Genomic DNA, 21,828 nt, shown 5'->3' with positions numbered 1-21,828 from the left:
AGTCCCAAGTAATAATAATAATATTATAACATAATAATAGTTTTATTTTTAATTTACTTGAAAGTATAATTATACCCAATAGATTACAATGGAGTATACTTGGAATATACACAGAAATGTACAATATTTAGTCAATAAATAACTCATGAATTCAACTCTTAAGACAATAAGTCTAGAGATTCTTCTGGCAGAAGCTTCAGGACAAACTTCTCTGGGTTTGCAGTGATCATTGCTGTTGTAGTTGCTGTAGTGAGATGATGATGATGAAGCAGCAAGAGTTCATGAGGTGCTAACATCTTCTCGTGTCCCCCCCCTGCAGCACAACATGCCCTTCTGGAGAATATCCAGCCACTCGGACCTGCTGGCGTTACATCAAGCACTGGAGTTTGAGTACCTGTAATGGCGGCGGCAACAAGGACTGGACTTTAACCGTGGACGCCGGCGCTCTGCCGCCGCTTTCTTTTCTAATAATATTTAAGAACACTGCGAATGTTTTTTGGAGATTATTATTTTTTTTTTCCCTGGAGTCACGAACTCTTATGGTCTTAAACAACGGTGGACGACTGAAACTCTGCCCCGTCCGTCTCTTCTGAAGACGCCAGCTGGGACTACGGAGCGTCCGCCGGGGTCCTCGTGAGGAGAAGCTGTAAATTATTTGCAATAAAGTGACAGTGGTGGGAGGTCAGCCATGAACAAGGCTACAGACTAGCTGGGTGGGGAGTGTTTGTTCTTCTGGATTTTTTTTTTTAATGTTTCTGCTGGGTGGGACGGGGGTCAAGGATGTGGGTCATCTGTTGTGCCTTAATGTGTTTGAATGTCTTTTGTTTATTCAGAAATGTAGATAAAAGGAGGACTCTAATCTGAATCACACTTTTATGAGTTTTCTTTTAATTAAATTGTCTTGTTTACACAAGGAGGTATAATCCTGTCATTAGCTCAATTAAAGTAACTCAATTAATCACAAAATAAAATGAATTATTATTGATATACTTTAAATTCAAATACCTTTCCTAAAATATAGCATTTATACTTTTTAAAGTCCGAAAAACAGTTCTCAATACAGTTTTGTGGTAGCTATTTACGGAATGGAATCTTATTCTTTTAATATTTTATAATAAAAAATGTTGTAGGTTCATTTATTTTTAGTTTTTAACATGATAAATAATAGACATGAATGGGAAAAGAAGGTAATCTTAAGAATCAAAGCAGTGAGTTTCTCAAGATCCTAAAGTGTAGTATTTTTAATTCAATGTTTTACTTCCACAATTGTATTTACTGAAAATTAGATCCCACTACAGTGTTGAAAATATGAAGACACATTGTCACAATCTTAATAAACCTAAGAACAAATTTTTATTTTTTATTTTTAAATGAATTCAGTAGACGCTAACTGATTATAACTCCAAGTCTGGGGACAAAAAGGCGATGTTTGTCCTTAAAACTATGGGCTTCGATAGATAGATAATCTTTATTAAAGAATGCCAACTTCAATTGCATTGAAAAAGAAAATATTAAGAAAGAAAAAAAAATGGTTGACAAGAAAATACATTAGATATAACTTGTTCATACTAAAGTAGGAAAATCACATTGAAGGCTAATGGAAAAACATAAGTTTAATAAATATATTTATTTTTATTTTGTCTTATGGCTGATACATTTGTGATGTCAACTTTTCAATCACAATATTGTTTTTCATTGAATATTTAAATCTTAAATTTCAATATTAATTAAAAAAAAGGCCAATTTAAGTTGGCACCGTTATAAAACATTCTTTTTTTTGGATTAAAAAAAAAGTATTACCCTAGTAATTATTTATTTTTCTATTTTTGTTCAAACTTAATTATAAATAAATTCATAGATCGATCGGTGAAGGATATCACGTGGTAAGGCTAATGGCAAACAAGCTAATTTCGCGCTGCAGTCTGGGTAAATCATCAGTTTCACTCTGAAACACGACTGGTTATGAATGTATTGTTATTTTATACAAAAACGCCATGAAGGAGAACGCTTTAAAATACATTTACTTCCACCTGAACTCAGTTGAAGTCGTCACCAGAATAAAAGATGCTCGCTTAAATCGTCTTTAAGTTAAAGAAAAGAATCAACCAAAGGTTAGTAAAATAAACGCGAAATGAAACATGGCTGCTGAAATAATGCATAAAGGTTTATGTCTGCTGTGTCTTTCTCACGCCACCAGGGTGCAGTAGATTAATATAAGGAATTCAATTGTCTTTTATATGTTGACTTTCATTCACTTTTTGACATTATAAGTAGTGACACACAAGGAGAGTGAACCCTGGGTTTGTTTAGGATTGTTTAGGAGTGAGGGTCAAAAAACGGTATGAAGTGTCTGGAGCTGCTCGTCCCTCCTCTTGAGATCCTCCTGAGATCCTCCTTAGATCCTCCTCACACCAGGAGCTGCAGAGGCAGAAGCTTTGACCCGAGGAGCAACTGGACAACATGAAGGTGAGAGAAAAGAATTAAGGAAAAAAAAGTTCTTGTCACTTCTTTAAAACTTTTAAGACTTTTAAGTTATGACTTTTGTCAAGTTGTCACGCCATGCTTCAGTGGACGATATTCACTTCCCCTTTCTTTTAAAGGTTAGTGTTATTCAACTATTTATTTACTTCTCTTTTTTTCTTACACTTTTCATCATAAAAACTGCAGAAAGAAAACATGGAGCCTTTGTTTTAAGAAAAATCAGCCTTCCCCCTTTTTTTAGATGACTTATGGAAATGTATTTTTTACTTATAATAGTAAGTTTATTGACATTATTCATTTTGTCAGGGTAATACAATAAATGGAGCATTTTTTTGATATTTTAGAACAAGCTGTAGTTAAATTACTGACTGAGAATGTTATTAACACTATAGAATAAAAGTGTATCAACACAGCACCTGTGCATTTGTAGCTTCAAGCAGTTGGAAAAAAAAAGTCTAAAATGGTTTAACACATAAAACTCAATTAGTGTTAATTATGAACACTTATATTTTTATTTTATATTTGTGTAAAACCATAATGAGATACATTATTCTGAGAAATTGTCTCAATAAACATTGAAAATTCAAAATAGAATATAAAAACACTCAAACTCGGTGAACTTCCTTTGTTTTTCTAAAGTTTCTTTGGCTAGAAAATATATATTTATATATTTTATAATAATTTAAGTTGTTAAAGATCCTGAAAAGTCTGAGAGAATCAGGTCTCAGTGGCAAAAGTTGTGGTTTATGGTGTTTTAAGAAGGGAGTTTAAAGAGGATTTTATTTTGGAATTGGTCCCACAGAGTTCTAGGATTCTTCGGGGAACTTTTGTCACCATCTTAATTCCTCAACAGAGGGTCTAGATCACATATGTAGAAACTTGAATATAGTCCAATTTCTGGTTTTATGTCCCTCCCAAGAATCTTTTGTAGATTGACGATGCCTCTTCTTTTGCGGATGTACACACAGAATATTAGCGTGTTTTTATTAAATACTTGATGTGCAATTTCCTGGCTTGACTTCTGTCACCTTAACCAGTCTCGCTTCAAAGTCAACATGTCACGACTGCCGGGAACCACAGCCAGAGAGAGGCGGGAGGACTCATGTGGGCTTTGAACATCCCGGGAAATATTGGCATTTAATCCTAATTTTCCCTCAATTCAAACTTCTTCGTGACCTTGTTATTAAGTAAATAGTTGACCGGTAAACATAATTCCATTTCATGTCTAGTTTAAATCACATGCATTGTTTTAATATTGAGCTTAAAATCAGATTCAGTGCGTAAAACCGATCATCCTTCTTTAATGATTGATGAAAATGTCAACACACGTCAAGTTTGTCGTCCAAGTCCAAGTGGTCACTTTGATTGTAGCATTCATCGGGCTTAGCAAAGAACCATGGATTATCTTATATAGACAAACGTGTTGTTTTATCAACAGGTAAGAAGATCTTTGAACTATTATAATTAGTTTTGTTTTTGAAAAAACGTTCTTTATCTGCTCTGATCCACAACAGATTTGACCTGCGACGACATACAAGATGACCTTTCTACCTCTATTGTGTTTCACTGCTGGTGGGTAATTATTAAAAAATATATATATATTGTTTTTGAACTTTGTAAGATATGTCATAAGTGTTTGCTTCATGCATTTATCCTGTTAATTGTATGTGAATAAATTTTAAGATAATCAAGATAATATATGAATATAAAGTGTTAAAAGTACAAAAATATTCATGGATCGTTCCTAAATGTGTTTTTCTCTCTGTACCTCAGGTCTACTGAGTCTTCTACCCACGGCAGGTCAGTAAATTCCATTATTTAACATTGTTCATGGTCTACAAAGATGACGGTGCTTTTGGTACAGACTGTGAAAAGATCCGTCTGGTGGGCCCGTCGCGCTGTGCGGGTCGAGTGGAGATCAACTACAACGACATCTGGGGGACGGTGTGCGACGACCACTGGACCATCATCAATGCCCAGGTGCTGTGTCAGGAGCTGAACTGCGGCTCCGCCATGGAGACCAAGACCAATAGTTTCTTTGGAGAAGGCAAGAACGAGATCTGGCTGGACGACGTGCAGTGTACGGGGAAGGAGACGTCCATCTTGAAGTGCTCTCATTCAGAGCTGGGAGAGAACAACTGCGCTCACAGCGAAGACGTCGGAGTCATTTGTTCGGGTAAGTCGACTACATTTTTAACCATGTGGTGGACAATCACATTTTCTCAGGGACCACATGTTGTGAAATTTTGAGGGGCTGTCAAGGAGAAGAGACCAATTATGCAAAAAAATATATATTTTGTATAACTTTTCTTTAATATCCTATATAAAAGCACTTTTTCCAAAATTGTAGTATATTTATTCTTAAATCATTTGAGGGAAGTAAATAGTCCTATAAATGAAAAACCTTATTTAAAGTTAATCTAGTTATGAATAAAAAATAAATCAATACAAACTAAAAATGTTAGCTTTGACATGATCTTTGACTTCATGAGGGTCACAAAAAAAACAGTGATTTATTTCCATTGCTTAGATCGAGGATCAGCACCTTATCATTATCATTATCAGTGGAGCTTCTCAGTCTTTTATACTTTGAGGTAAAATAAGTTCTTCAATTTATGCCCCAATTGCCATTAAACAACATAAACATGAAATCTTCACCAGAATATGCACATCTATGAGTTAAAGCCACAGCCACACACTAGCAGAATCTTTTAGTTTTTACAAATATTCCATTCACACACAAAAAAAAGAAGTGATCACTAACATACATACATTTTTTTTTTACTCAAATGTGGTCATTTGTGGAAGTAGCAGAAGAGAAGTTTTGGATGAAATTGGCTGACACAGCAACATTATTAGGACATTTCGAGCAAAAACTTCTCTTTGCATCATCGATTTCGTTTGTCTCATAAATAACAAGTGCTTCACCCACTTAAATATTTTTTTCAACCTTTTAAAATTTTAAAAACACGGGAGAGAATAATTTGACATTTGTCTTAAATAAGGCGTTACAAGAAGTGTCTCATAATGTATTTTTGTGTATCTTTGTCTTATATTAAATACTAAAATTGAACGATAACAATATCATTTTTATGATTCCTTTGTAGTTAGTTTGCGGCTATTTATAACATTAGGCACATACAAGTGCAAAGTCCAGAAGGACACGCGACTTAAATATCAATTCTGTTTGACCTACATTTCACTTCAAAGCATCATAACAAAGTATCATTTGTGTGTAAAAAAAAAACTGAACTTTTGTCTGTTTTCCAGACCTTTAAAAGACTTGAAAAGACATCTTGACTAGACTATTTGACAATGTTGTTTATTTAAGGTGATCCAAGTTAATAAACAATACAAAGAATAAACACTTTCTTTCATCCGACGTCTGCAGACCACGTGAAGATCACAAACGGAAGCAGCCGGTGTGAAGGCCGAGTGGAACTCTACCACGGCGGCCACTGGAAGAAGGTGTGCGGCAGCGACTGGGGCCAGATGGAAGCCGAAGTCCTGTGCAGGGAAATCAACTGCGGGACTCCTCTGGTGAGCAGCCAGCAGATGCAGTTCGGAGCGGCACTGAAGATGGATAACGTGAAAACCAACTGCCGTGGCAATGAAAGCTCGCTGGTGCAATGTGCCATTCAAGAGTACAGGGAAAGTTGTGTGGATGCTGTTGTCGCATGTGGAAGTAAGTCACGAAAACACCTTCCTCTTTAGTCTTTAGAGAACATTATTACGTTGTTTTGTAATAACCTGTAGAGTACTAATTTAAAACTTATGTAGAATAGAATAGAATAGAAACTCTTTATTCATCCCCAGAGGGGGAACACACTTTTACAACAGCATAGTTGAGAAAAAAACAAATAAAGTGCAGGGAAAAAAGAATAATAGAAGAGATAATAAAAAATAAAATAAAAACGATCTTAAAAATATACAAATTATTTACAAAATTAGAAATTTAATAAAATAGAATAAAATAAAATAAAATACAAATAAAAACAAAAAATAAAATAAAACACACGAGAAGAAAAAACACACTACAGATTAGCATCAGGATATTTAAAGTAGAGAGTTAAGTATCCTGACACCAGTTGGGATGAAGGACCTTCTATAACGAAAGAAATATCTAGCAGCTATACCATACTATTGTTGTTCATTAGTCACAGGATTGTTGCCATGAAAGACCTTTGATGACGGAAAATATTCAAAAAAGATCATATTTGTAATATTAATGTTAATCACAGTTTTCCTGTGCTTCAAACTATTACCAAACTATATTACTAAACACATTTAATTTCATGATGGAATATGGCTTGTAGACAAGGCTGTGAATGAGAGACTATCTGATGGATAATTAATTGGATAAGTAATCTGTTGAAAATGTCTTTTCTTTTTACTGCAGACGCACTATAAGATGGAAATATTCACATTTAAAAAAAAGAAAATTGCTGCTACATTATTTCCCCAGAAAGCATCTTATCAACATTTTCATGCACTAAATTATTTTTGTTTTCTTTTAATTTAAAAGTATTTAATATTAAAGCGGTAACGTGTAAGATAATAAAAAAAATATTGTATCTGGCTCCCCCTATAGTCAGAACAAGTGTAACTGCTAGATGTGGAAGATTTATAAAGTCAAAATATGCTATAATTTGATGAAGCCTAACCTTATGAAGACATTAATAAAATAATACTCAGCTGAATCCCATTTAAGTGTTTTTTTCAGATCAGATTGAAAGATTAAACTAGTTAACTTCAGGCGTGGTCAACGATGGACCTGAGAGGAAAAATAAGGGTCTTGAGATTTACTGCATCGTTAAAAGTAGCCTTTAAGTAAAATATAAAATTCTTTTTTTTCTCCGGACAGACAATAAACCGATCCGTCTGGTGAACGGCACACATCCGTGCTCGGGTCGAGTGGAGCTCTACATCAGCTCGCAGTGGGGGACGGTCTGCGACGACAGATGGGGGATGAATGAAGCTCAGGTGGTGTGTCGAGAACTGAACTGCGGCATCCCTTTGGAAGTGAAGGCCGATGCCTTCTATGGAAAAGGTCAAGATCAAGTGTGGATGGACGACGTGCAGTGCAGCGGTCGGGAAAAATACCTGTCGGACTGCACTCACCGCACGTTCGGGCAGCATGACTGTAACCACAACGAGGACGCTGGTGTCGTGTGTTCAGGTGATACATTTGTGCACACGATTTGGTTCGAAGTTAAACATTAGCAGGTCTGATGATAAGATGGTGAGGTGTGAATGGTTATAAAGTCTTTGAATAAAAATGTATAAGATGACACGGGAAAGTTATATTTTTGCTCTGAGAGTTTAACCACCGATTGCAGCCAATTTCTTTTTAAAGAAAGCCTGTAAGAAACCCAGTCAACTCACAGTTAACATGGTGACTTGAAAATAAAATTGGCCTTGTAAAGTTTAGATATTTGCTAACGTAATAAACCTTCCCACTTGGTGCCAAGATGCAGAAGAAAATACACTGAAATGCTCAGATAGATACGCCAAATGACACAGAAAATGCAAATTGTCAGTTGTACTGATGAATCACAAATGAAATCAAAAGTTTTTCAATATATTCAAGTATATTTAATCCAAAAGCAAAACTTTAACTTGTCTTGTTTACAAATTTGTAAACTTGAAAAGTTAAATGTTGCTTAACACAAATTCAAAAGGGTAAAATACCAAATAAGAGATGACTGGACTTTGTCTAGATATTTGGTTTTGGGCAAAAAATGCATTGTTATTTGTTACAAAAAAACCTAATTAACTAGCAGATTACAATACTTTTCTAGTCAACAGTAGCTGGTCTCGTCAGGATTTTTGCTTCCTGAATACAAATAATGTTTCAATTGAACTTTGTATTGTAGAAAAAATCCGGCTGACCAACGGGACAGGGCGCTGCAACGGCAGACTGGAGCTGAAGCACAAAGACACCTGGGTAAACGTGTGCGACAGCAACTGGAACTACCAGATGGCCAAAATGCTGTGTTCAGAGATCCGTTGTGGAAAACCGAAAGAGACGGGTGTAAATACTCGCCAAGGAAGAGTGCGAGGATTCGTGAGTCGATGCCCCAACAACGTGACCTCCATCACCCAGTGTGACCTTCAGCAAAACCTGGGCATGTGTGAGGCAGCGTCTCTGTCGTGTGAAGGTGAGACGAAAGAAAGTCATTAAATCGAAGCACAATGGCTGGTTTTGTTTCAATATACTGTGGTATTCAGTTTTGAACCAGCATCAACTTTTGAGTGGAATATATAACAATTTAATTTTTTAACATCTGATATAATCAATACGAACACACCAATACTAAACAAGGAACAAGCAAAGTTCAATATCCTAAAGCATCTACTGAACTGAGGAAAGAAATAGGAAACAAAAGAAAGAAAACACTGAGGTCAAAACTAAAGCAAACTAAGCAAACAAAAAGTCCAGTGAAACTAATCCTAAGTGTAATAAAGGAAAGAGAACAAGAGAAACAAACCAGTGCAGGGAATTATTTGATCGAGCACACAGGTCTGGACTGGACTGGGTGGTTGAATTACTGATGAGGTAAGAACATTGTCCAGGGTCACAAGGCACTTAAACACCAAAACAATACCCAGTTGAAAATACATACTTTAGAAGGGCAAGAAAACATAGAGACAAAGACAGCAGCCCAAATATAATTGATGTCTTAAGATGTTTCTTGAAGGAGTCAGTAGATCATCAAACACAGAGAGAGAGGAAGAAGCTTAGGAGCAACAGCCTGGAAGGATTTCTCTCCTCTGGTCCTGAACCGTGTTCAGGAACCATCAGTAGATTCTGATCCACAGACCTCAGAGCCCGAGCTGGGGTGTAAGGCTGGATCAGATCACTGATGCAAGGAGGAGCCTGACCATGAATAGTTCTGAAAGTAAGAACCAGAATTTTAAAATTGATCCTGAAAGAAACTGAAAGCCAGTGAAGAGTTTTAAGGATCGGAGAAATGTGAGTTCTTCTACTAGAGCAGGTCAGAATTCTCGCTGAAGATTTTTATATTAACAGCAGGGGAGACAGTTCCTTCTTCTTTGGACACCAAAAATGAAAGGGTAGAAACTCCTTAAAAATGATGGTTTAAACACGTCATGAAAGGAGATGTTCTGGCACCCGCCGACAAAGAGGATGGAGGCAATGCTTCTTGACATTAAAACAGAAATTCTGCAGGGATTGATTGCCAAGATGTGCCAAGATTCATAGCAGCCATCCCTCTTTCCAGGCAATCCTAGCGTTCGCCTTTCGAATGGCTCCGGCCGCTGCTCGGGCAGAGTCGAGATCATGCACAACGCTGTGTGGGGAACTGTGTGCGACGATTCCTGGGACATCAACGACGCTCAGGTGGTCTGCAGGTCCATGGACTGCGGCTCGGCTCAGACAGCCAAACATGGGTCTTTCTTCGGAGAGGGGAAAGGCGAGATCTGGCTAGATGACATGCAATGCTCTGGCAATGAGACGTCACTGGAGCACTGCAGCAGACCGGAGTTCGGACACAACGACTGCAGCCACTCTGAAGATGCCGGAGTGATCTGTTCAGGTAACTTTAAAGATAAATAGCCTCGTAGTTACACACTCTGAAACAACCACATGGATAAATGGTTTCTTCCTCATTTTTTTTTTCCCCAGAAAATATCCGATTGTACAATGGCACCGACCAGTGCTCCGGCAGAGTGGAGTTCTACGTGGAGGGCCAGTGGTCGGCAGTGTCGCGCGGGTCTTGGGGGAGGAACGAGGCCACGGTGGTGTGTCGAGAGATGAACTGTGGAGACGTGAAGTCCATTTCAGATTCATTCGGTCGAGGCTCTGCCATCATCGGATACACCGTCACCTGCACCGGCAGAGAGATGGCGCTCAACAAGTGCTCTCTCCGAGAGGTCATCAGGAGTCACATGGAGGAGGCATCTGTCGTATGTTCAGGTAGGACTCCGGTCAAAATATCTAACTGGGTCAAAACACGTCTATTTAATTGAAGTTTCATCATCATGTGGTGTTTGTTTAGGTGTTGAATGTTCAGGTTCCTCCGGTAACAATTGCAGATGAAGACAATTTTTTTTGAGAAGTTGTGAAACCAGTTCCGTAAGTGAGAAAATGCTTCGTGGGCACAGAGAACACATGCGTGACCATCAGATTATGCAATGATGCGAAGAGCAACGAAGGGAAATATCTACAACGTGTCACAGAGAGACACTTATTTACAAGCATTAGCATCTTAGCATTAGCATCTTTCCAACTTGTAGCAGGGTTTTAATGTTATGTAAGTAAGTAAGTAAAGGTTATTTGTAAAGCACCTTTCTAGACCAGGGTCACAAAGCGCTTGAACAATCAAAAACAAAACTCGGTTAAAGTTTTTCTTTCGACACTCGAAAAAGACAAAGAAATCGCATCATTTAGCAAAACCAGATTCAGCCTAGAAATACAGAATTACAATATTTTAAATGTAAATAAAGCATGATTAATCTGGATTTCTACCCTCTTGCAAATGTCTTTGAATGCAGCACGGACGTTTCTCTCTTACTTTTTCACTTACTTTTCTTCTACCCTCGGGCAAAATCCTTTAATGTAACTGAGATGAAAGGGTCATAGTTAGTTTTTTTAATTTTTTCTTTTACATCAAAATAACTACACTGTTATTAGCTTTAGTAAGCTTCTATTACCTTAGAATATTATGTCTTGAATTGAATCTTGAAAAACGCTTTTCTGCTTTTTATTTTGCAGTTAGGGTGATGAGAGCGATGGTCTGGTGAAGCTTCATGAAACAGTGTCATGTTGTTTAACGAAAATAATGACACTGTTTCATGAAGCTTCATCAGACCATCGCTACTATTCGTAGCAATAAATAAGCGTTTCATGTCTGGTGTTTAAATATTCTTTTAGGATTATAACTATTTAAAAGTTGTATCGAAATCCTTAAACCTATTGTCATATCATATACTGTACACTATACTTATGTTCTGTGGTTTCGTGACCTCCTACACCCTGTCGCTCCCAGGTAACGTGAGGCTGGCAGGCGGTCCGAACGACTGTGCCGGGCGAGCCGAGTACTTCGACAAGGGCCAGTGGGGAACCATGTGTGGAGAATATTTTGACATGAACGACGCCACGGTTGTTTGTAAGCAACTGAACTGCGGGCTCCCTCACCAGATCACCAAGATGTTGGAATACGGTCACGGGTCGGGAAACTTCTGGATCAAGCAGTTCTCTTGCCATGGACAAGAGTCCTCTTTAGCTCAGTGCCAGCAGGAAGACGTTCCAGGCAACACCTGCAACGTCAGCTCCATAGCCGGCCTCATCTGCAAAGGTGCCGAATCCATGTAGTACAGGGTCCACAGTGTTGATGCCTGAAGCAACAAATAATCCTGTTGATGTTTTGAGGTTAAAACGATGTCCTTCTCTGGTCTCCAGACAGTGTGGGCGTGCGAGCGGTCAACCAAGGCACCGACTATTGCACCGGCAGGGTGGAGGTCCGCAACGGTCCGCGGTGGCAACACGTGTGTGACACCGAGTGGACGCTGAGCAAAGCTCAGTCTGTGTGTGACGTCCTGGATTGTGGATCTGCTCTGAACGCTCCGGGCGGCACCTCCTCCGGTTCAGACGGCACTACAGGCGTAGACGCCTCCGACTCCTGTTTCCAGAACATGACTTCTCTTCAAGACTGTGTCCTGCATGGCTTCAGTGCAGCGACGTGTGGAGCCGAACACGCCTCCAGCTTCTCCTGTGCAGGTGAACACAGCCGCTCAGTCGTTACTGAATAATATATAGAAGTGCTTCTAGAACAAATACATGAATGATCTTTGTTCATGTCTATGAAGGCAAGAGAATCGTCTTTTCACTTTAAGCTTGAAGGAGTCTACTGACTCCTTTAAGAAACATCTTAAGACGTTTCTATTTGTTCAGGCTTTTCCTTGATTTTCTGGAACTCCTGTGTTGTTCTCAGTATTATCTTGATCTTTAAAATATATACTTTTTTGAGTATTGTTTTGATTGTTAAAGCGCTTTGTGACCCTGGTCTGGAAAAGCGCTATATAAATAAATATTACTTACTTACTTACTTACTTAAATTCACAGTTTTTTCTGTAAATCAAAGGAATTACGTATTAATTATTTATTTTGATGTGTTACACAGTAGTTTTTTTTGCAAATTCTTCTTTTTTTTTATGGAAATGTAATATGTATTTAAATTCACGTGTAGACATAGTAGTTTTCACTTTGCGGTTTTCCTGTACATCAAACCTTTCAAAAGTATTTATATTTATGAGTATACACTGTATTTTGTATACATTTTTTAACTTTAAATGTCACTGTTCTCTACATAAATCAAGTTGTTTCATGTATCCATGTGTAGACACAAAAGTTAGTTAAAATCCATTTGACCACACATAACGAGCCCAAATGCAAATAACATCGTATAAATACATTTGTACGAACAACTGGATCATAAACAGAAATGGGTTGTGATGGCATTAGGTGGACGAGGAAGAAAGTTTTTCTGTCAGTATTATGATGACTAGCAAGCACAAAGGTACGCCTGTGTACTAGTATCACAATATCACGTTAAAATATATTGCGATAAGGTAGGAACAAGGTTATGTTAGTGGTATTGCCCGAGTACTTGAATTGTACTGTATCCTCTCGTCCTCAGTCATTGGGATTTCATTGTTACTTAAACTGCTGAGACGTGATGACTGCTGCCAGACGCTGTGATAATTGCATGCGTTTTGAAATATAAAGATATATATATTTAATTTTCTTTTTCTATCCTCATGTTTGACTGTGTTGACTTGCAGCACAGCTCCGGCTGGTCGGAGGCTCCACTCCGTGCTCGGGCCGAGTGGAGGTCTTTCACAAGGCCCAGTGGGGAACGGTGTGTGACGACGAGTGGACGCTCACGTCGGGCGACGTGGTCTGCAGGCAGCTGGGCTGCGGCCACGCCGTCGCCGCCCCCATGAGCGCCCACTACGGCGAAGGTAGTGGTCCGATATGGCTGGACAACGTGGAGTGCGGCGGCGAAGAGTTGGCCCTCTCTCTCTGTGTCCACCCTGGATATGGAGAGAACAACTGCGGTCACGGCGAAGACGCCAGCGTTATCTGTCTCGGTGGGAGGACATTTTCCTATCGTCACGGTGATCATCAGTCCACCCGTCTTAGTGATGGTCTGTGTGTTGCAGGTGATTTACAGAAGCCGGAGATCTCGGTGACCCCGGGTCTGGAGGTGAACTGGGGAGCAAAGGTGGAATTCACCTGCACTTTACTGACCGAGCAAAAGGGTGGAACGTTCACCTTGAAAAAGACTCAAGACCCTGGAAAAGAGGGACTGAAGAGGTTTTCAGAACATGGATTCGCAGTGTTTATCATCAGTAAAGTGGACTTCAGCCACGGGGGGTCGTACTACTGTGAGTTTCAGAAGAAACTGGAGCAACACATGATCAACTACCCACAGGGGACTCCAGTAGATCTCGTCATTCAAGGTTTGTCACTTCTGTTTTTGCACCGTTGAACATTTCATCAGGAAATCTTGTACATTGATGGTTTAGTTCATATTGAACATCCATGAGTCATGTAGTAGAACTCTCTATTGTTTTAAGGATTCTAAGGATAACTTTGTGTTGACAACCAGAGAGTCTGACAGTGTCATGTGACCACCAGAGACAGTGTTTTCATACGAGTACTGAGTATTTTTCAACCGACCAGGAAGATATAACGGGGGAACACAAAGTATTTTCCAAAACATGTTGTGTTTGGCAATGGCCTACTTGAGATTTTATGGCATTGCAGTTACACTGTTCTTACAAACGGGGTCGCCAGAAACCACATTTTTAAACTTGTGGGATTTTCACTTTAATATGTCTGGAAAAAAGAATATCAAGTAACAAGGAAACAAGTGTTACTATGACATGATATTATAAAATGGCACAAATGTATAATGTTTCATGTTATATACATTTAATCTGAAAATAAATCAAGATTATTTGATTTATTTCTGAGCTAGAGTCAAAGTAAAGTTTTATGGGACATCAGTGAGAGATCGCATCAGGGTTGGGAAAAACACGTTAAATTGAAATTTAAAAAAGGAACTTAAGCCTCTACTTATCCTGTAATATTTACAGACAAAATCACCTTCAAGTTGGTTTTATTTTGCTTTATTAACATCATGTGCACTATTAACTGAATTTCATGAGAGTCGAATATTTCCAAAATTAATGCTTTTTTTTCACACATAATTTGATACTGTTATTTCTATATTTAGAAAATTACATTTTTTAAACTCACAATTGCCAATATGTAGCTTTTTAAATTAAATATAAAAATAATGGTATAATAGGGACAACATTTTTATATTCAATTCAAATCTATATTAGAACATTTATTTTTTAAATATTGGAATAAGAATATCACTTCCATAAGTACAGTTCTTTACATACATGTATAATGATTACAGTTGTTTGTAAAGATTGTATTTCTGATAGTGAATCTGGAGAAGCCCAGCATCTCCCTGACGTCCCCTCACACCATGGTGATCTTCAGCCCGGAGAAGGTGTCGGTCAACAAAGGCAGCAGCTTTTCCATCACCTGCTCCATCCACACCAAGTACCCGGACGGCCTCTTCTACCTGACCAACCTCAAGTCCAACCTGAACACCAGCGACGTCAAGCCATCGTTCGGTCACTCCGTCTTCTTCCTGGCCTACTTTGAGTTTCCCTCCATCGCTTCCGCAGACGCAGGCTTGTACAGCTGCGTCTACGCCCTGAACGTCTCGTCCAGGGTGTACCTCTCGACGCCCTCCAAGTCACTGGACGTCACGGTCGTCGGTGAGGCCGGCTGCAGTCGAAGGACGGAGTTGAAACGGTCATAATGTTTTGGTCTCCGCAGAGAGCTCGTCCTCGCCCGTGTTGACCAGTGTGGTGGTTGGAGGCGTGCTGTTGGTTCTCCTGCTCATCGCTGGTTATTTATTGTGGAGAAGAAGATGGCGGAATGCAGGTACCTACGGCAAGACCAGTCTGAGTGAACAAGGCGGCCATCTTGTTTGTCTTCACAGCTTCCACAGTGGAGTTCAGCAGCAGGTTGGGGGGAGGAGTCAAAGCAAGTCCAGATGACAGAGGAAACGGAGCTCTTGATGGCAGGTTAGTCCATGTTTTGAAGTGTCTCTTAATCTCAGGGATGACCAAGTGCTTCTTGCTCATGGCAGAGACATCTCCAGCCAGCAGAGGGCGGCAGCACAGAGACAAGTGTTGGATGACAAGTTGGTGGAAGTTGATGCTGATGGTTCGGTGGAAAATGCTCCTGAAGATCTGGCAGGACGAGTGTGCTACGAACTCGAGCCTCTGGTTCAACCTTGAATCTGACACCAGGTCCAGTCATGTGTCGTGTTGGAATATGTTAGGCCTAGTTTCACAAAACAATAATTCTAAAAACCACTGATGCTGTAGAGTAGTTTTCTGATCTTAGATCCCCATGTTTGTATATTGTGTGGTTTGTTTTTGTGTACACAACTGATCAATAATGTATTTACTAAAAGAATGTGAAAATGTTAAAACGTTCTGAAGCTGCTTCTGATCATTAATCACCTCCTTGGCTTTGATAATATAATTGCAAAAGTAAAGCGCGATGATTGTTTTAATTAGTGGAAGATTGAAAATACGAGCAAAAGGAATTTCAGTGCGCCCTCTTGTGGCGACAATTCATCCACCCATCTTGGCATGTTACCATTAAGGAATATTAACTATGCATTTACGCAACAGTGATGTTGGGCAGACAAACTAGTGCACATGTGAAGATTAGTCCAAGACGGCAGAAAAACAAATCCTGCCAGACCATTTTAAATATAGACACTTTAAAACCAAAGTTATTCACTTCTGCAGGAAATTGTACTTAAAACCTGCCCAAACGATTTATTCTGAACAATTCAGTTCCCTCTGTGCAGCAGCAGTGCATGTTCACTGTACCATCCAGCTTAAGAGCAAATTATGTTTCTAACTGAAAGTCCTGAGATTACTGTAAAATCGATTCCGTGGGTCGCAAATGTATTGCAAGTGGGACAGTTTCCAAAAATGTTGAGGGTGCATGCAATTATATAAAAATACATGTTTTAAATGTTAATACTTGTTAAGTTTAAAAGGATTAAACATTTTCAAATAATCCTCTCATTGTATCGTTGAGTATTTGGTTATGGACCGGACCTTATTGCACTGGACTCGTTTACGTTGACAGCAGAAACTGGAGTAATGCAATGGATCGCTGCAATGCATTTCTACATTGAAGGATACAGTTTATGAATCATTTTAGCCCGTTTCAAACAGCCCTTTGCTTGTAATTTCTGATGGACATTTGTTGCACTAGATAAAGTTCTACACCAGGACGTCAGCCAGAGTCAGAAAACAAGGCAGTCGAGTCTCATTTCCAGATTTATTGACGGCTCATTTCTTGGCCTTGAAGTATTCCTCGATGACATCCTTGGCTTGAGACTCTTTGCCGTAGTCCTGTGGAGAGAAACAGCTTTTTAAAAATGGAGACTGTAGACATGACTGATATTCTAAGGTTGGTGTGAACATGCAGAGTGTAGCGTCATATGGACTCTGCACTAACCACTGTATAGACAAATATTCAATGGCTCAACAATTCAGCATCACTAGTTAATCGGCTCAGACTGTTCAGTGCAGGAAGAAAACTCAAGTTTTGCTGACCTTGACTACGACGCAGCTGCAGCCAACCACCTTGCGGGGTTTTCCCTCGCGGTCGATCTTGCACAGACCGACCCACTCGCCCAGCTTCTTGTTGTCGTCAACCTGCAGCATAAAGTAGAGGTCAGCTTGGTGAAAAAGGAATACATTTTCCCTACAAACTGTTTGAGCAGAAATAGAATATTTTTCAGACCAACATCAATGGCCATCTGGATTAAAAGTTGCAATGAGGTTTTTCATCTTAATACGTTTTGATTAGAGTCTGAGCTGTGGTTTTAACTTAACACATGTAGGGGCGTGTACTGGCAATAACCTGGTATTACATTACAATATGTTGCAATACTGAAACCAAAATGGTGCCAATCAGCTTTAAAAGCGGCATGAGTCAACTGTATCCTCTCGTCCTCAGTAATCACCAGGATTCAATGGGAAATCCTCATTAAGCTGTGAAGCAAGTTAAACTTACAGCAGCAAACATTGAATATTTGCACGTCAATTGTATATAAAATGAATTTTATTTTAAACACCAACATATACAACAAAAATACTTAAAGCTGAAAAGTATTTTTCCAGGTCAGTCATTAGCCTTCATAATGTTGAGCATGTCTTTAGTCATGTCAAACACAGTAGCTGACGTAGGCAAACATTTAATTGTGGTTAAAAAAACATTAGAAATATCGGGCAGGTTTGGGCCCAGAGGTCAGAGTACATGAGCTAACACACTCAGCTCAGGTATAAAGTTATGATCAGATGCAGGGTCAGTACTCGCCTTGATCAGGTTGATCTGGTGCTCGGCACACAGAGCCTCCACCAGCTTCACGTACATGGGCTCGTCACAGTTGGCGGCGAGGACGCACAGGTGAGCCTGACGCCTGCAAGAGACACACATCAGCAACCGCCTCACGGTTCAAATCCTGCTGCAGCGGCGAGGAGCGTCTCAGACAGAAGTTGGGTAACAAAGGCACATCCACATGGAGCTTCAGTAGAGGGCGCCAAGTATCATCACAGACACGGGTTCAAGACCAGGCGGCAACCAAAACACGTACTTGTCCAGGGCTTTGGCGGCCTCACGGATGCCACGGGCCAGACCGTCGTGGATGAGTGCGGTCTTGAGCACTTCAGGGAGAGCGGTGTTGACATCCATCACACCTCCAGCAGCGATGCTGAGGAACACAAGTTTGATCAGCAACACAAACAGCACAAAACTACACAACTGCATGCAGTGGCTAAGCTTCCTGCTTCAGACTGGATGTCTCACTCATTGGAGAGTGAAGGGGTATCCGACAAAAGAAACAAAAGTCATCATGTGAACAGGATGAAGCTCAGATACAAGTCAGTTTTACAAGTTAACTAAAGTAACTAGGGATGTAAAAGTTGATCAAAATGACAATACGGTTAGCATTACTTTGGATTTTTTTTTTCAAATTACAGCTTTAAAACGGGCAAGACAAGTGTTTGATTTCATTCATCTTCATAGAATTAAACTGGATTTTAATGCACATTAAATGTATGACCAAAACCCTTTGAGATATCATGACATTAAATTTAGTACCAACTCAAAAAAACAAACTTGATCAAAAATACATTGGTTTAGGTAAACATCCTTTTAATACAAGTTTCCAGAGTTTAAGACATGGAAAAAAAGATTTACTGCATTTAAAATAAATGTAACCAAATATTTTGAAAACTTAAATTAGCCCCAAAAAATGTCCCGTATTCAAATTTAAGCCCCTTTACACTTTAATTTAGACATTTAAATGGTCATTTTAGGCGTTAATTTTAAGGCAATTTCATTGAATGACACGAGGGAACGCTGGGGAAGCGCACACACTTGTCGTTTTAAGCTAAATAAAAACATAAAGTCACTTTGTTGAAGAACTTTCTGAACATTTATTGCAACAATATCGGGATCGCGTCGATAATTCCCGACACATGGCACCATTTACGACATGTAAAGCCGTATGAACACAAGTATTCATAGCTGGCGTTTCTACTACCAACAATACAAGGAGCTACATTTTCGAAAACACACCGGGAAGTAAGTGAGATGGTTTCAGACGCGACATTTTGTTTGAGCTAGTTTAAGACGCGACATTTTGTTTTTTATAGTTGTGTATTAAGCTAGCACAGTCCGACACTCACCCTTCCTCGGCCATTGTAGATTTGGATGGATGGCGGACTTAAAAGTTCTGCAATAAAGCAAACACAAGATGGAGGAAAGGTTAGACATGATGGTGGTGCAACGGTGGTGGAGTTTAAAGGTGAGATGTTTGAAGAATCCAACAGATTAGACAAGTGGGAGAACAAACGCACCCTTTCCTCCTCTCGGGTAGCGGGTAAAGAGGACGTCATAGATGCGCGACGAGATATTTATACCTACAGGCGACCCCTAGTGGTGAATTGTAATAGTATATTTTATATTACTGCCTTGTTATTTGAATCAGAAAACGTATAATAATAACACAAAAAAGATGAATAAAATATAATAATAATAAAAAAAGAAAGAATTATATATGTGTGTAAAACAGTGGAATTGTTGAGCACTAATAATTTATTTTTAATTTGATTTATTTAAATTTATATTTTCATCTACATTTATTGTAAATGTGTTGTTTCAAATTCTATTTCTATTATCAGTAACCTTTTCACGAATAAAGATAACATGATAACAAACACCACAATAATTTATTTTAAAGAAGGCTCAGAAATAACAAAAAAAAAACATTTTTTGCCATATTGTTCTTTATTATAGAGTGTCCAAAGTGTTGGAAAACAATTGTGTCATTCTGTGATTTCTGTAATAAAGCATTGAACAGCCAAGTCGTCGTCCAGGTCAGAGCTTTAGAAACTCCTCGATTGCTTCGTTTTCAACTGCGTTTTCAAATGCAACGTAGTCCTGAAGGGAGAGAAAAAGAAAGTCAGACAAGTCATGATGCATTAAACCAAAACAAAAATTAAAACATACCAAAAACATAGAAAGACGTTTTAGTTTTACAAAAAATATTTTTTGTTAATCCTGTCCTTTACGATTATTTCTAATGTCCTTTTTATTCTTTTTATTTTTCCTTCATTCTTTGTTTTTATGGCCCCTTACAACAGCCCTAGTATATAATGTGGCCCCTGAGTAAATCCAAGGCCCTGAATTAGCTGAGCCTTTATGCCTCATAAACTGTGGCACATGTTACAGACGTTCAAACAATGCAGAATTATGATCTACAAGGACTTTTAGCTTTTTTTAAAAAAACGTCCAGGATAAGGTGTTTATTGTGCAACACACCCCAATACCGCTGTTATCAGTACATTTAATGCTACATACTCCTCTTGCTATCGAATGTACTGGTAGCAGCAGTGATGTATGACAACACTGACTCTTCCTTCAGTTGATTGACAGAAGAGCAACACACACACTGGTGTGGCAACATCAGCAGAAACTCGTGACTTGAGCTCCACGATTGAGAGTCAACATTGGTCATTGGTCATTTGTCTGTCTTACCCCGCAGTAGTCGTCTCCGTTACATATCTGAGGGGGCAAAGCTGTAGGGTTCCCAACTTTTCCCCTCATCTCGTCTTTAACTTTAGAGTCCTGAGTGATGTCCACCAATGCATATTCGATTTTTTTGCCATCCAACACCATCTGGATCTTTTGCTGTTGCTTCTTCATCTGTGATCGAGAGGACAACTCTATAGAAGTACACAACGAAGAGTAGTATTCACTTGTTTAGTGTCATCATACATTACCGCCATCGAGCCTGTGGCGCTGGAGTAATACAGAGTGATCCCCATATTGGAAGAGACTCAGAGCAGAGATGATCTAGATTCTTGTGTAGAATGCAGAATGCGGGCTGAGCAGGTCCGAACACGGTTTACCTGCTTCGGAGACACACCCAGCTGTGAGAGTCGTCTGTTTCAACCCACATGCTCAGATTGTTACTGTGGAAACACCCATGCAAGTTCACACAGACACACACTCACATGCTCATACATATGCATATTCACATTTTAAACACACAAAAACCAAACATACTTGATTTTCATGGACCTGAACTCATTATCCCTCACTTCCCTGAAACTAAACATCTCTACTTTGAATTGAAAGAAAACAAAGACACCTAAAAACAACGATGCAAGACACACAGTTATAATAAACAAGTGTTTTTATTATGACCGAGTTGTATTATATTTTAAATAAATGCACTTTTAGGGACATAATGCGAATGTCTGTCTAAAGAAATTCAACGTTTACGTCAACGTGTCCTTGATTTAATATTAGGGCTTTACACAATCTATAATCCTCACAACAAGCAACAATTACATGTTGGGTGATTTAATCTTTGTGTGTTTGACTAGCTAAGCTAGCAAGTTAACCTCTTTGTTTATGTTTGCCGGCGGGCCAGGCATGAACATGAAACAGGAAAAACATGTATTTTATGTGAGGTTTTATACTTTCATACACAAAAATGTATTGTAGTATGGTGGGTTTTCTTGTCAAATCTAAATGAATGAAAAAAACAAAAAAAAAAAAACAACTAAAAACTTCAATCAAATAGATTGACGTTTGTAAGCAGCACCTTGTTAAATAATAAAATACTGTTTCTGGCTCCCTCGTGTGTCAGAACAGCGTAACTGCAAAGTCATAAATTCTTTCTTAGT

General features: G+C 38.9%; 4 protein-coding genes and 2 non-coding genes across 12 annotated transcripts in view; 2 read left to right on the top strand and 4 right to left on the bottom strand.

Annotated features, from left to right (window-relative positions):
• The window catches only part of eya4 (EYA transcriptional coactivator and phosphatase 4), a 54,396-nt gene extending 53,531 nt beyond the window's left edge, over window positions 1-865 (top strand). For all 5 annotated transcript variants that reach the window (XR_015713609.1, XM_087812222.1, XM_087812220.1 and 2 more), the window contains one exon: window positions 320-865. Coding sequence is in view for 4 of the 5 variants with exons in the window: in XM_087812222.1 (XP_087668348.1) it covers window positions 320-400 (81 nt within the window). In the remaining variant the exon portion in view is untranslated. The remainder of the gene's footprint in view (window positions 1-319) is intronic.
• A 1,205-nt stretch (window positions 866-2,070) lies between these two features.
• LOC148062209 (scavenger receptor cysteine-rich type 1 protein M130-like) lies at window positions 2,071-16,636 on the top strand. 2 transcript variants are annotated; one of them, XM_087812204.1, is made up of 18 exons: window positions 2,071-2,111; window positions 2,311-2,466; window positions 3,996-4,053; window positions 4,255-4,281; window positions 4,346-4,657; window positions 5,873-6,166; window positions 7,346-7,660; window positions 8,358-8,642; window positions 9,726-10,040; window positions 10,130-10,420; window positions 11,493-11,801; window positions 11,906-12,223; window positions 13,288-13,596; window positions 13,669-13,968; window positions 14,968-15,309; window positions 15,371-15,478; window positions 15,537-15,621; window positions 15,687-16,636. In XM_087812204.1, exons 3-18 carry the CDS (start codon window positions 4,020-4,022, stop codon window positions 15,835-15,837), a joined length of 3,795 nt encoding a protein of 1,264 aa, XP_087668330.1. In that variant the 5' UTR covers window positions 2,071-2,111; window positions 2,311-2,466; window positions 3,996-4,019; the 3' UTR covers window positions 15,838-16,636. The 2 variants fall into 2 exon arrangements, with proteins under 2 accessions (XP_087668330.1, XP_087668329.1); XM_087812203.1 differs by lacking the exons at window positions 2,071-2,111; window positions 2,311-2,466 and adding an exon at window positions 3,841-3,919.
• A 253-nt stretch (window positions 16,637-16,889) lies between these two features.
• rps12 (ribosomal protein S12) lies at window positions 16,890-19,530 on the bottom strand. The gene is made up of 6 exons (XM_087812207.1): window positions 19,492-19,530; window positions 19,321-19,367; window positions 18,225-18,341; window positions 17,948-18,050; window positions 17,182-17,283; window positions 16,890-16,977 (listed from the first exon to the last, which is right to left on the bottom strand). Exons 2-6 carry the CDS (start codon window positions 19,332-19,334, stop codon window positions 16,915-16,917), a joined length of 399 nt encoding a protein of 132 aa, XP_087668333.1. The 5' UTR covers window positions 19,335-19,367; window positions 19,492-19,530; the 3' UTR covers window positions 16,890-16,914.
• LOC148062208 (small nucleolar RNA SNORD100) lies at window positions 18,110-18,191 on the bottom strand. The gene has a single exon (XR_015709227.1). It is a non-coding gene; the product is annotated as a small nucleolar RNA SNORD100 (small nucleolar RNA).
• On the bottom strand, window positions 18,416-18,490 carry LOC148062207 (small nucleolar RNA SNORD101). The gene has a single exon (XR_015709226.1). It is a non-coding gene; the product is annotated as a small nucleolar RNA SNORD101 (small nucleolar RNA).
• A 372-nt stretch (window positions 19,531-19,902) lies between the features above and the next one.
• LOC148062205 (SH3 domain-binding glutamic acid-rich-like protein 3) lies at window positions 19,903-21,055 on the bottom strand. 2 transcript variants are annotated; one of them, XM_087812827.1, is made up of 3 exons: window positions 20,917-21,055; window positions 20,672-20,839; window positions 19,903-20,074 (listed from the first exon to the last, which is right to left on the bottom strand). In XM_087812827.1, the coding sequence occupies exons 1-3, from the start codon at window positions 20,959-20,961 to the stop codon at window positions 20,012-20,014; spliced, it is 276 nt and encodes a 91-aa protein (XP_087668953.1). In that variant the 5' UTR covers window positions 20,962-21,055; the 3' UTR covers window positions 19,903-20,011. The 2 variants fall into 2 exon arrangements, with proteins under 2 accessions (XP_087668953.1, XP_087668954.1); XM_087812828.1 differs by having other exon boundaries at window positions 20,912-21,021.
• Window positions 21,056-21,828: the final 773 nt, after the last annotated feature.

Source organism: Callionymus lyra, chromosome 17, assembly GCF_982586985.1.
Source record: "Callionymus lyra chromosome 17, fCalLyr1.hap1.1, whole genome shotgun sequence".
NCBI classification, from domain to species: Eukaryota; Metazoa; Chordata; class Actinopteri; order Syngnathiformes; family Callionymidae; genus Callionymus; species Callionymus lyra.
The sequence above is the reverse complement of the archived record's forward strand: the minus strand, read 5'-3'. Positions and strand labels throughout refer to the sequence as shown.

What these genes read in the sequence shown, in the direction of transcription:
- LOC148062209 (XM_087812204.1), top strand. Translation starts at nt 4,020, where the DNA reads ATGACCTTTCTACCTCTATTGTGTTTCACTGCTG. An exon ending in TGCTGTTGTCGCATGTGGAA is followed by an intron (nt 6,167 to 7,345) that starts GTAAGTCACGAA and finishes TTCTCCGGACAG; the next exon opens with ACAATAAACCGATCCGTCTG. An exon ending in GGCATCTGTCGTATGTTCAG is followed by an intron (nt 10,421 to 11,492) that starts GTAGGACTCCGG and finishes TGTCGCTCCCAG; the next exon opens with GTAACGTGAGGCTGGCAGGC.
- rps12 (XM_087812207.1), bottom strand. An exon ending in GCCGCCAAAGCCCTGGACAA is followed by an intron (nt 18,051 to 18,224) that starts GTACGTGTTTTG and finishes TGTCTCTTGCAG; the next exon opens with GCGTCAGGCTCACCTGTGCG. An exon ending in ACCAGATCAACCTGATCAAG is followed by an intron (nt 17,284 to 17,947) that starts GCGAGTACTGAC and finishes TTTATGCTGCAG; the next exon opens with GTTGACGACAACAAGAAGCT.
- LOC148062205 (XM_087812827.1), bottom strand. Translation starts at nt 20,961, where the DNA reads ATGGGGATCACTCTGTATTACTCCAGCGCCACAGGCTCGATGGCG. An exon ending in GCGCCACAGGCTCGATGGCG is followed by an intron (nt 20,840 to 20,916) that starts GTAATGTATGAT and finishes TCTCGATCACAG; the next exon opens with ATGAAGAAGCAACAGCAAAA. An exon ending in ACGGAGACGACTACTGCGGG is followed by an intron (nt 20,075 to 20,671) that starts GTAAGACAGACA and finishes CTCTCCCTTCAG; the next exon opens with GACTACGTTGCATTTGAAAA.